At 46.6% G+C, this 13570-nt stretch overlaps 1 protein-coding gene across 6 annotated transcripts in view; it reads right to left on the bottom strand.

The window, feature by feature from the left end:
- Positions 1-13570, bottom strand: part of LOC141087718 (transcriptional regulator QRICH1-like) — a 143234-nt gene that overhangs the window by 12973 nt on the left and 116691 nt on the right. For all 6 annotated transcript variants that reach the window (XM_073573455.1, XM_073573456.1, XM_073573459.1 and 3 more), the window contains exon 9: positions 9685-9775. In XM_073573455.1, coding sequence (XP_073429556.1) covers positions 9685-9775 — 91 coding nt within the window. The remainder of the gene's footprint in view (positions 1-9684; positions 9776-13570) is intronic.

The following is a 13570-nucleotide window of genomic DNA, read 5'->3' as shown; positions in this document are numbered from 1 at the left end:
GTGTGCAGGCTAGTCCAAGAGGCTGCCTTACACACTTGATGTGCTGAGGCTTGATGCCGAATGGCCCAAGAGGCCCCTACCGCCCGCATAGAGTGTGCCGTGATACCGGCCGGAAGGGGAGAATTGTTGAGGCGGTAAGCCTCTTGAATGGTGGACTTGATCCACTTAGCAAGGGTGGCTTTGGAAGCCGGTAGGCCCTTGCGAACGCCTTCTGGAAGAAGGAAAAGTGAATCAGACTTCCGGAAGGGAGCAGTCCTAGACACGTAAATACGCAATGCCCTGACAAGGTCAAGCGTATGCAGAGCCTTCTCTACCCTATGAACGGGAGCCGGGCAAAGAGACAGTAGTGATATTTCCTCATTGAGGTGGAAGCTGGACACGACCTTCGGAAGGAAGGATGGTACTGTACGGAGAACCACCTAGTCCTGGTCAAAAACCAGGAAGGGTTGTCTGCAGGAAAAGAGCTGAAAGTTCAGACGCCCTGCGTAGCGAGGTGATTGCCACCAGGAAAAACCACTTTCTGTGATAGAAAGCGGAGTGAGACCACCCTAAGGGGTTCAAAAGGAGGTGACTGTAGTGTGGTCAAGACCAGGTTGAGGTCCCACGTCTCCAACGGACGTTTGTAGGGGGGAACCAATCGGGAAACCCCTTGGAGAAAAGTCTTCACTTGCGGCTTGTTAGCAATACGCCTCTGAAAGAGCACTGAGAGCGCTGACACCTGGCTCTTCAGCGAGCCCAGGGATAGCCCGGCGTCCAGGCCTGACTGAAGGAAACCGAGGATCTTTGGAAGAGAATAGGGAAGTGGAATCTGCCCACGAGAGTCGCACCATGTGAAGAAAATCTTCCAGGTACGATAGCAAATCCTGGCTGGAGTTGGCTTTCGAGCCCTGATCATGGTTTTAACAACGTCCGGTGAAAAACCTGCTTGGGTCAAAACCCAGGTCTCAATGGCCACGCCGTCAAATTGAGAGCCCCTGAGTTCTGGTGGAAGAACGGGCCTTGTGACAGGTCAGGACGTGTGGGGAGACGCCAGGGGGCGTTTGCTGTGAGTTGCACGACGTCGGCGTACCATATACGCCTGGGCCAGTCTGGAGCGATCAGAATGGTGGGAACACCCTCTTGTTTGATCTTCCTCAGGACTCTGGAGATCAGGGAGAGGGGTGGAAAAATGTACAGAAGGTGGAACTGGGTCCAGTCCTGAACCAGGGCATCTGCCCCGAGCGACCGCGGATCGCGCGTCCTGGCCATGAAATTGGGAACCTTGGCATTGAGATGGGATGCCATCAGATCCACGTCCGGGGTCCCCCAACGATGACAGATCTGACAGAAGACTTCGGGATGGAGAGACCATTCCCCCGAGTCCATTCCTTGTCGGCTGAGATAGTCGGCTTCCCAGTTGTCCACACCCGGAATGTGGACCGCGGAGAGTACCGACCTTGCAGCCTCCGCCCATTGTAGGATACGCGTTACTTCGGTCATCGCCTGGATGCTGCGGGTGACGCCTTGATGGCTCACGTATGCCACTGCCGTGGCATTGTCCGACTGTACTCTGATATGAGAGTCTGCCAGCAAGTGACGGAAGGCTTTCAACGCCAGGAAGATGGCCTGAATTTCCAGGATGTTGATGGGCATGGTCGATTCCCTTGGTGACCACCTGCCTTGCGCTCTGATGTAGGTGCACCGCGCCCCAACCCATAAGGCTTGCGTAGGTGGTCAAAACCTTCCATTGACCGGAGAGAAAGGATTTTCCCCTTGCAAGCGAGGTTGGCTTGAGCCACCAGTGCAGGGACCTCCTGGTGTTTGCTGATAACCGGAACTCCCTGTCGAGGGAGAACGGATTCCTGTCCCAGGACTTGAGGATGGCCAGTTGAAGGGGTCTGAGGTGAAACTGGGCAAATGGTACCGCCTCCATTGCTGCTGCCATCCTGCCAAGTACTCTCATGGCATACCGGAGAGATCTGGGGGACTTGCGGAGGAGTGTGTGAACTCCCAGACAGAGAGCCAGTGCCTTGTCCCTGGGGAGGATCACCAGACCCTTGGAGGAGTCGAATAGCATCCCCAGGAAGGTCAGAGACTGACTCGGGGTAGTCGAGGACTTCTGTAAATTGACTAACCACCCCAGGCGCGTCAGAGTGTCGATCGTGATCGAGACGTTGACCTCGCAGTCCTTGAGGGTGGGGGCCTTGATGAGAAGGTCGTCCAGGTATGGAACGACTACTATGCCTCTGGAGTGCAGAACGTCCATGGTAGCTGCCATGACCTTTGTAAATGTTCTGGGAGCCGTGGCGAGACCGAACGGGAGGGCCACAAACTGGTAATGGTCTTGGTTGATTGCGAATCTGAGAAACCTCTGATGGGCGGGAGCAATCGGTATATTCAGGTATGCGTCCTGTATGTCTATGGAGGCAAGATATTCTCCTTTTTCCATAGACGCAACGATTGACCAGAGGGATTCCATGCGAAAGTGACGAACTCGAACATACTTATAGAGTTGCTTGAGGTCTAGTATGGGTCGGACGCTGCCTCCCTTCTTGGGCACCACGAACAGGTTGGAGTAGAACCCTCGGAACCGCTCTTCTGCTGTGACTGGCAATGACTCCTGCTCGCAGGAGGGAAGAAACCGCTTGACGGAAGGCCTGAGCTTTGAGCGGGGATTTTGGAGGGACAGAGGGAAAAAACCTGTGCGGTGGGCTGGTAGTAAACTCGATTTTGTATCCTGAAGACACTATTTCCTTGACCCACTTGTCTTCTGTAATAGGCAGCCAGTCCTGCTGAAAAAGTAGCAGTTGTCCGCCTACAAGTGGGGTGTCTTCCAGAGGGCATGAGTCAGGATGAGGGAAACGTCTGAGGTTTTCCTCCTTTAGGTTTTGCCTGGCTTGTCTTTGATTGCCAGTTCCTGTCCGGCCTCTGTGCCGCACGTGTGTTGTCCCTGCGGGGGGAACGATTACAGTTTTGTGCTGGGCGTGAGACGGACCAGCCTGAAGAATTCCGAAAGGATCGGAAACGAGATAGATTACGCCTTTTAAACGTGCGTTTTGGTCTTAGTTGGGGAAGTACTTTTGCCCCCGGTAGCATTGGATATCATTGTATCCAGCTTTCCACCGAAAAGACGGCCACTGAAGTACGGGAGATTTGTTAGAGACTTTTTTGAGGCCGCATCCGCTTTCCATTCTCTTAGCCAGAGAATACGCCGGATTGTGATGGCGTTTGATGCTATTCCCGCTATTCCTCTTGCAGAGTCCAACGCTGCATGAACCATGTAATCTGCCACCACTGCAATTTGCACCGCCTGGTCCGCCAGCTGAGGATTTGAAGCTTGAAGGCCCTTTTTCAATAGATCAGCCCAAGCCATGATGGCCTTGGCTGCCCAAACTGAAGCAAATGCGGGAGCCAAAGAGGCACCTGCCGCTTCAAAGATTGAACGAACCATGCGTTCGACTTGTCTGTCTGCTGTGTCCTTGAGGGTTGAACTGTCCGGCAGCGAGAGAAGCGTTTGTGCTGCCAGCCTAGAGACTGGAGGGTCCACTTCAGGCGAATCTGTCCAATCCTTGGTGTCTTTCTGTGGAAAGGGGTAATTTGCTTCCAAATACTTGCGATTGGCGAATTTTTTCTCAGGCTGCAAAAAATGCTTAGAAAGGATTTTTTTGAAATTCCGGGTGATTAGGCAAGACCTTCGATGGTTTCTGAACACTTTCAAAGGAAATCTTGTGTTCTGGTGCTTCCGGGGTTGGATCTGAAATGTCCAGCACCCGAAGGATGGAAGAGACGATATCCTCAACTATTGCAGTATTGCTAGGGGGACAAGAGACGAGATAATTCTGTTTCGTTGTCTGGTTTAGAGTCACATATGCCTTCCGAGTCTGTGGTCGGAAATCGTTGCGGAGATCCGCATTGTCTGTCTCTGTCAGGGGACGGACTAGGTGACCTGGAGCCACTGTGTCTCTCCCTGGAGGGGGACGACCGAGTGCTATGTGAGGACGCAGATGAATGCGACCTGTGGGTCCGCTTACGTCTGAGACTGTCGGAAGTGGCATGTCCCCGAGATGGGCTGTCCCTTTGCTGGGTAACGTTCATAGCCGAGACATGACCCTGCAAAGCCTACAGTAGTGTAGAGGTCAGGCTATGTATGGACTGTGTTATAGACTGCAACATCTGAGTAGCCCATTCCGGTATGGAAGAAGACGCAGAAGCGTTGGTTCTGACCCAGTGTTGTGGACACAGTCCCGGCAGTGTGGGTCCGTGCTGCCCCTGGGGAGTGTCTTGCAGGCTGTGCAGAATGCATAAAAGCAGTCTTGCCTGGTTTTCTTCCTTGAGCCCGGCATCATGCACAGAGGCTGGCTAGCAGGGGTCCTACAGGGGCTATGCAAAGTGGAGAACTTATAGGTAATATGAATGCACAGCTGAGTAAAGAGAACCCAGCTGTGATCTTACCCCACCAGTGTGCCCCTAAGTCCAGCGCCGACAAATCACAGTCCTGTGCCCCCCGGAGACTGCTGTATGGCTGTCAGCTATGTTTCCTGCTGCAGCAAGATGGCCACCGGGATTCTGAGGTGGAGGGGGAAGGGGGCGGAGAGCTGAAAAGGGCGCGTTGAGCTATGTAAAAGCACGCCCTTCCTGCCTTGATCCGCCCCTTCTATGACACTGCAGAGTGTCATTTTCGTCATCCGGGGGGCGGGCCAGGGGGCGGGAATAGGGCGGCGACTTCGGCTAGGCCGAAGCCGCGGCCTAAATTTGATACTTCATGCCCAGAAGGGCTCCAGTACGGCGCGGTTGTCCGGGGGGGGGGTCGGATTCAAACCAGACCCCCCCCCCCCGGATTTAACGGCAGGCTAGCGGTGGGGTTATGAGCGCGAACTAGGCCCTGTGGGGGGTCCCTTTGAGGCGCTATGCAGCTGGTGCTGCCACAGAGACAGGGGCGCAGGGAGCCCTGTCTCTGACAAGTGCCATGCCTGCCTGCACCTCCCCCGGTACCAACAGGAGCCCGCAGCTGGGCTGGGGTCCCTGGACTTGTAAGTGGCCGAATGGTGCCTGATACAGGCCCTACCTGCGGTGTCTCAACCTAATGCCCCCAGAGGGGGATTAGGGAGGGTGCTGCTGTCACCGTCAGGGGGCTTCATCCTATCCTCGACCTCAACCCAGAGCCCAAGGAACTGGGGAAGGAGGGGGGGGGGGGGTCACGACTTCGAGCCAGTACCCGAGGGACTGGGGAAGGAGCGACATGGGGAATAGCCATCTCGACCTCAACCGGGTACCCCTTAATAGGGGACCGAGGAGGGAGCCATGCCGGGAGTCTCGCTGGGGACCCGCTTTTCTTCATCTGTAATCCGTTGAAAAAGAAAAAAAAATCAAGGAAAAAAACGGAGTAAACAATCTTAGGTGTGCCTCCTTGCGACACTAAGCAAAAACTGGAGAAGGCTGATGCCGTCCAGGGGTGTATACTGCAGAGGAGGAGCCAAAGTTAATCTTTTTCAGATTATGCATAGTGTCGCCTCCTAGTGGACAGCAGTATAACACCCACGGTTCTGTGTCCCCCAATAAGGCGACAGAGTAAATAGGGATATACTTACCCCCTCTGATAACCCCCGGAGTCCTCCCAGCCCTCAGTGGTGCTGGCGGCAACTTCCTTTCCCAGGGATGTATTGCGCGAATGACCGCTGATGATGTTGCCGCCAGCACAGCTGAGGACTCTGGGGTCCGACAGAGGGTAAGTAGATCCCTATTTTTTATTTTAATTCTATTTTTTTTTACAGGAATATGGTACCCAGGGCATGGAGGAGAGTCGCCTCTTCTCCAGACCCTGGGTACCATCCGCACATGAAGCACTCACTTCACGCATGGTGGGCATAGCCAAATGTGTAAAGTAAGCCTTTCAATGCAATCCTATGGTGGCGGAATTGCCGTGATTCCGCAGAATTAATGGACATGCTGCGGATTACGCAGCAGAAAAATCGACAGCATGGGTACAGCAACTGCAGAATCCCATAGGATTGCATGGGAATGCATTTAAGAGTTTCCGCAGCGGCAAAACCGCGGCGGAAACGCTTAAAAAACGCAATGTGGGCACACAGCCTAAGACGCACTGGACTATAAGACGCACCCAGGTTTTAGAGGTGGAAAATAGGGGAAAAAATATTTGAAGCAAAAAATGTGGTAAAATATTTAATAAATAACATACTGTGGTGTTATTCTATATACAAGAATGTTATTATGTTGGAACCTATGGGTAGAAGATGGTGCTGCAGGACCAGTGTGGTATCTGTAAAGTACTATATGAAGACGCTGGAGGGTGAGTATAAGATTGAGGGCACAGTGCTTATATTTAAAGCACCACTCCAGCACAGAAAAATAACACTGGAGTGCTGCTTTAAGATCTCATGGGAGAGCTATAACTCCCAGCATGTCATGCAGATCCTAAGGCATGCTGGGAGTTATAGTTCACCACAGGAGTGGTAGAGTGCTTTTTTATGCTTTGTAATTACTAACATTTTAATTAATTCTTACTTGTACAGGCACTGCAGGTCCCGCAGCCAGCCAGCCACACTGTGTTGAGCTAAAGAAGAGCTGGAGCATCACATGACCGCACAGAGCTCTTGGGGTATGTTTCCACAGTCCGGATTACATCAGGATTTGCTGCGGATTGGACGTTGCGTACTGCCGCAGCATCCAATCCGCAGTGTCCAGATGTTCCAGCATAGTGGAGGGGATTTCATGAATCCCATCTCTACTATGCATGCAGGGCCGCATCTGGCGGCCCTACGTATCCGGACATGAGGTGCGTCTTTCCAGACCGCAGCATGTCTATTTATCTTGCGGAGACGCTCTGTCTCCGCAAGATAAATAACCCAGTCTATGGATACGATGCGGTGATTCCGCATGTGTTTAATGAACACGTGCGGTATCACCGCACATACAACAGGGGGCGGGGTATCCGCTCTGTTCAAATTGCTGCCAGTACGCAAGCGTGGACATATACCCTTATTGCCTCTCCACAGGTCATGTAAAGCTTGCAGATTCCTAGTGCGGTCTCTGCAGGACATGACATAATGAAGAGGGAGGGCTCTGTGCTGTCATGTGATGCTCCAGCCCACCCTCTTCATTACCTCACACAGGTCCTATATGGGAGCACTCAGCATCAGAACAGCTCGCGCTGTGCTATCAGGTATGCGATCCCTCCTGTGGCACCCTGCTCCTGCCCCCTCCTCCACCAGACACCTGATCTCCCTAGCTGATGCAGGAATCCGGCGCTGGGAAAATCATGTGGGTCGCTGTTTAAGTGAAGGAATATTCATTTTCTGCTCCCCGCTCGCAGCTGACAGGTGGGCGGGGAAGCGGCTAATGAATATTCCTTCACTTTAAACATTGGGACCACGTGGTTTCCCCAGCGCCGAATTCCTGCAGCGGTGACATTTTCCAGCCTCCTGCGAGTGCGATCCCACTCTGCCGTTGCCCCCTCCCCACACGTTACATTTGAACCATAAGACGCACCCCCACACTTTCCTCCAAATTTGGAGGAAAAAAAGCGCCTCTTATGGTCTTAAAAAATACGGTATACGCATTTTACAGATAGCAATATACAACGTATGTTTGTCCTGTCTGGCAGAAAAGTGGTGTGAACATTGTCTATATGTTTTCCTACAACTGTTCCACAAGTGGTTCATTTTGAACTAGTCTATTACTACTCTACATCTTTGCTTCTTCTACAAGCATAATATCCAAAGAGTGTGGATGTAATAAGTAAAAATTATGAAAAGCGATTGTTTTCACGTAATGTAGATACAAGAATGTTTCAGGTGGTTAAAACATTTTAAGGACTGTAATTGATTGTCTGAAAGATCATTTAAGCAAATGGTTATTTCCTATTTTCCTGTGTAAATACTTCCAGAAGCCAAACCTCAAATGAGTAAAAGTGGTAGATTAATTGTCAGATAGATAGTTCTTATGGGAAAACGTTCAACACGGGAAAGACAGCTAATAAAGAAACTGCACAAAGCCACAAGACACCACTATGCAACAGACAAAAGACCAACAAACAAAAAAATTAACTAGCTTTTGTAAAGTAGTTGTTGAAAACCTGGTTGGTCAAACAAAATCATCTCGGTGCAATTAGGGAAAAAAATTGTATTTAGAGAAATTTTTTTTTTCTGATATCAAATTTATCTCATAGCTGTGAAAAAGTTGAAAAACCTCCAGAAGACACTACAGCTGGCCATAGGCATCACACAGCTGTCATCTGAACGATACTAAACGATATTATATTACATTTATGGTGCTTATAAAGAATATGACTTTGGTTTTGCCAGATTGGCTCTAGATTCTAAGATATTTAATAGTTATTACAGTACAATTCTGGCTTCAAAAAGTTGCTTTCATAGCATTGTAAGCCTAAAAATTGAAATACAAAAACCAATATGGGATATTTCATTACTACCTAAGAACATTAGAGAGTCAAAAGACAAACCAAAAAAATCTAACCACATTGCATGTGGCAGAAGTAATGGGATTTTTGAATTCAGCACCCTCAAAATACTTAAAATCCATTAAAAACAAAACCATGGCACCTGGAAAAAAATATTTTTCGTAGACCTGTGGAATTCTACAACCATCTCTCCCGACTGAACCATACACAGGAATGCTTGGCTCAACCAATAATGTGTAGGGAAATAGCCGGGATGACACTCTATAATGTTAGCCGCCCCTTCACGACCTTGGGTTTTTCAGTTTTTTGCTCTCCTTTTTCCCAGAGACATACCTTTTTTATTTTTTCATCAATATGGCCATGTAAGGGCTTGTTTTTTGCGGGTCAAGATGTACCCGCAACTGCAGGCATTGCCTTACTGACAGGCAATCTATGCCTGTGTTGCGGCTGTCCAACAGCCACAAGACATGCAGCTGCGGGGACGTGAACATATTTCTTGAGCATGCAGAAGACACTCTTATCTTAGCATTCTCATGTGCCAAAGCATGTTCACTCATCACTAGTAACTATCACAGCAGCTTGTATGTACGATTTCTACAATAGATAAGTATCATATAGGTACAATACTAGGTCATTATGACAGAAGGGATTGAGTTACGCAATACAGTTCGTACAGAATGTTCTTTGAAAGGAAAACAGTATAACGGGCAACATGCCACTCTTAGAGAGAGGACAATCGTGCTATACAATTTTTTTTCCCACTCTTCCATTTTGGCCTTCTGTTTTTCTGGGCTGTGCAGCTACAAACATTGAATAAGACACAGAGGCTGTCAGAAATGCTTAACCACATCTCAAGGTGTCTGAAGACCTATAATAAAGTAACAACTCGCCCGCATATAAAGACCGCTCTACGAAAAATGTCAGTGTTACCCATGGCAACCATACTTCTGTTATGTTCCAAGAGTATGCCTGAAAATGAAGCCTCTTTATTATCATTTATGTCTTTTTAAATTACAAGGAGGATCGAAGCGCGACTCAAAGAGGAGGGGAGCACACTCCTTCTCCTAGGCTTCAGCTGCACTACTGAAACCGGAAAAAAGAGAACACTTATCACTGAGGCCGCTTTGAAAAGTAGGTTTTCATCTTAACACAACATAAAATGTCCCATATATGGTGTAACGTAGCAGTTTCTAACCCATAAGGCGGCATTGAGCAATGGCTACCCATTACTTTAATTGAAAAATAAAATAACTTGTCTTAGGACATACCATTTAAAGCGATAGAAGTCATAGAGTTTTATTGGACACTGCAGTGGGTTATCTGGATTTTCAAGTTGCTCCACGTAGGTTTCCTCTGCAACTAAACAACAAAAGAAGTCTTTATTAAAAAAAAAAATGTAATTTCATGTAGCGTTTTAATTTATGTGATATCATGCCTACTAGTGATGAGCAAGTATACGCGCTCATCACTAATGCCTACGTGTTACGTGTTCATGGCTTTAATAACGGTTCTGTTTTAGGAAAGTATTTTTCTGCTTCATCTATTTAAGTTGTATAATCATAGAATTTCAGGCCTAATAAAAAAGTCATCTTTAAAAACATACAGTGTTTTTATTTCACAAGGTTTTCCTTCCTTTAAGCAATTATAATAGCAAGCAGCAAAAATAGCAAACGTCGGGCAAATTCTAATATGTAAAAATATATCAAAAGCAGAAGGACAAAGCGAAAATGTTCTTCATATCAACAATGACAGTAAAATAATCCAGCAGTTATCCTCCCAAGCAGCGTCACTAATACGTACAATTATATTAAAGAATGTTGAAACTTTTGCTGAACAACAACAGTGACTCCCGTTCCCTCATTCATCAAATGGTAGGTGACACATTTCTTAATGCTGGGGGTCCGCTCACTTCTCACTGCTTTTTGATTGACATAAGAGAACTGAGGTGACATTATGCAGCAGCACCTTGGTTTATCAAAAAGTGGCAGTGATGCCTAGCAGGAAGACGAATAAATCCATAGACTGAAAGTGCACAGATAGGCCCACCATTGCACTTGTGACACTAATCTGCTTCGCAATAAGAGCTGAATTTCAGTGCCACAGCAGAGGATGGTTTTGGGATATGCATCTTTCATGAGTTACACAGCCATCTACCCATTCCTGCTACTACATGTGGGGACAAATGACACCACAAGAAACGACCTGGAAACCATCTGCAGAGACTTTGAAGACTTAGGCAAGAAAGTGAAAGAACTGGGAGCGCAGGTGGTCTTCTCTTCCATCCTCCCAGTGGATGGCCATGGAACAAGGAGGTGGAATAAGATTCTGCAGGTGAACAACTGGCTACGTCGATGGTGCCGTCAGCAACGATTTGGATTTCTGGATCACGGAGTGAACTACTTATACGATGGACTACTTGCTAGAGATGGGGTGCACCTTACGAAGACTGGAAAGCATGTATTTGGAAGTCGCCTTGCTACACTTGTAAGGAGAGCTTTAAACTAGAACAACATGGGAAGGGAAGCAAAAGACCAGAAAAAGCCATACACCTGACAAATGCTATTGAGAACTCTGCTAATAGAAGTGGAAAGGAAGAACAAAGACGAAAGAATCTAATTAATAAAAATATTGGAGAAAGAGAAACCAATCACAAACTAAAATGTTTCTATACTAATGCACAAAGCATGGGCAACAAACAAGGAGAATTGGAACTACTAACACAGGAAAAGAAATATGATGTCATTGGAATCACTGAAACTTGGTGGGACGATACACATGATTGGAATACAAGACTAGAAGGATACAACTTATTTGCAAGAAACAGACTTGATAAACGAGGAGGGGGTGTTGCATTGTATGTTAGAAACGCATATATCTGCACAGAGATTGAAGCTTCAGAGACTGGGAGTTCTGTGGAAACTGTTTGGGTAAGAATACAAGGACAGAACAATGGAAAGGACACCATTGTAGACATTTACTACAGGCCGCCTGTGCAAGCTGAAGATATGGATGAACTCTTTATGCATCAAATGGCCAAGTTCTCCAAAAAATATGACATAGTTGTCATGGGAGATTTCAACTATCCAGACATTTGTTGGGAATCTCTCTCAGGCAAAACTAACAGGTCAAGGAAATTCTTATCCTCTCTTGCTGACAACTTTATCTTCCAAAAGGTAGGGGAGAATACAAGGGGAACTGCTACCTTGGATCTAATCCTTATAAACAGGGAGGAAATGGTTGAGGAGGTAAAAGTGGCTGGAACCCTAGGAGGTAGCGACCATGCTATTTTAGAATTTTGGATAACTAGAGGCGGAAGACCTGTGAAGACTCAGACGTCAAGGTTAGATTTCAGAAAGGCAGATTTTAAGGGATTCAGAAAGATAATTGGAGGAATCCAATGGCTGGATATCCTTAAAGACAAAAATGTCCAGGAAGGATGGGAAATCTTGAAAAATGAAATTCTCAAAGCACAGTTGTTAACAATTCCGAAAAGAGGGAAGAATAGGAAGCATTTAAGGAAACCAGGATGGGTGAACACAGAACTTAAGCACATGCTAAAAAGGAAGAAAAAATTGTTTATAAAATGGAAAGAGGGAGGCATATCTAAAGAAGAATATAATGCTGTCTGCAGAATCTGCAGGGCACAAATCAGATTAGCTAAAGCTGAAAATGAATTGAGGCTTGCAAGAGATGTCAAAAGCAATAATAAAGGATTTTGGGGATATGTCAAAAGTAAAAGAAAAGTCAAAGATGCTATAGGATTTTTACAGGATGAAAATGATGAAATGGTAAGACAGGATGTTGAGAAGGCTGAACTTTTAAATTCCTATTTTGCATCTGTTTTCTCTCAGAAAGGAAATGTAACACCAACTGTTATTCACTGTCCTATTAAGGGAATAGAAGAATCCAGGATATCTATAAACAGAAAGATAGTGAGGAAACACTTAGCTAACCTAAATGAATTCAAGTCTCCAGGTCCAGATGAATTACACCCCAGAGTACTGAAGGAGATAGCAGAAGAAATTTCTGAACCACTCTCCATAATCTTTGAAAATTCTTGGAGAACAGGAGAAGTGCCAGAAGACTGGAGAAGAGCAAATGTTGTTCCTATCTTCAAAAAGGGGAAGAAGGTGGACCCAGGCAACTATAGGCCGGTGAGTCTGACTTCTATACCAGGAAAGATCTTTGAACAAATTATTAAACAACATGTAAGTCAATACCTGGATAAGAATGAAGTGATCAAACAGAGTCAGCATGGGTTTGTAACTAATAAGTCATGTCAGACTAACTTAATTTCCTTCTATGACGGTATCACTGATTGGGTGGATCAAGGAAATGCTGTAGATATAGTATATCTTGACTTCAGCAAAGCATTTGACAAAGTCTCTCATACAATCCTTATTGAAAAAATGACTAAGTATGGAATGGACAAGGCAACTGTTAGGTGGATTCATAGCTGGCTTAGTGATCGGACCCAAAGAGTGGTCGTAAATGGCTGCACATCCAGTTGGAAGAATGTCTCAAGTGGGGTACCACAGGGCTCTGTCCTGGGCCCTGTATTGTTCAACATCTTTATCAACGATTTAGATGAAGGAATTGAGGGTAAACTGATTAAATTTGCTGATGACACAAAGCTAGGAGGGATAGCTAATACTAGAGAAGAGAGAGAGAGGATTCAAAAAGATTTAAATAAACTGGAGAAGTGGGCAGCAACTAACAGAATGGTTTTTAACAGGGAGAAATGCAAAGTACTACATCTGGGCAATAAAAATGAAAAAAGCATATATAGAATGGGAGGAATAGGGCTAAGTGACAGCACATGTGAAAAAGACTTGGGTATACTAATAGATCACAGACTGAATATGAGTCAACAGTGTGATGCAGCAGCAAAAAAGGCAAATGCAATTCTAGGATGTATTAACAGAAGCATACAGTCTAGATCACGTGAAGTCATTATTTCCCTCTACTCCTCTTTGGTCAGACCTCATCTGGAATATTGTGTCCAGTTTTGGGCACCACATTTTAAAAAAGACATCAACAAACTGGAGCAAGTTCAGAAAAGAGCGACCAGAATGGTGACCGGTCTGCAAACCCTGTCTTATGAGGAAAGGTTGCAGGATTTGGGAATGTTTAGTTTGCAAAAGAGAAGACTGA

The sequence above is a fragment of the Dendrobates tinctorius genome, unplaced genomic scaffold (genome assembly GCF_039654945.1).
Source record: "Dendrobates tinctorius isolate UK_male_01 unplaced genomic scaffold, ASM3965494v1 ptg000035l, whole genome shotgun sequence".
Lineage (NCBI taxonomy): Eukaryota > Metazoa > Chordata > Amphibia > Anura > Dendrobatidae > Dendrobates > Dendrobates tinctorius.
This window is presented reverse-complemented; position numbering and strand designations above follow the sequence as displayed.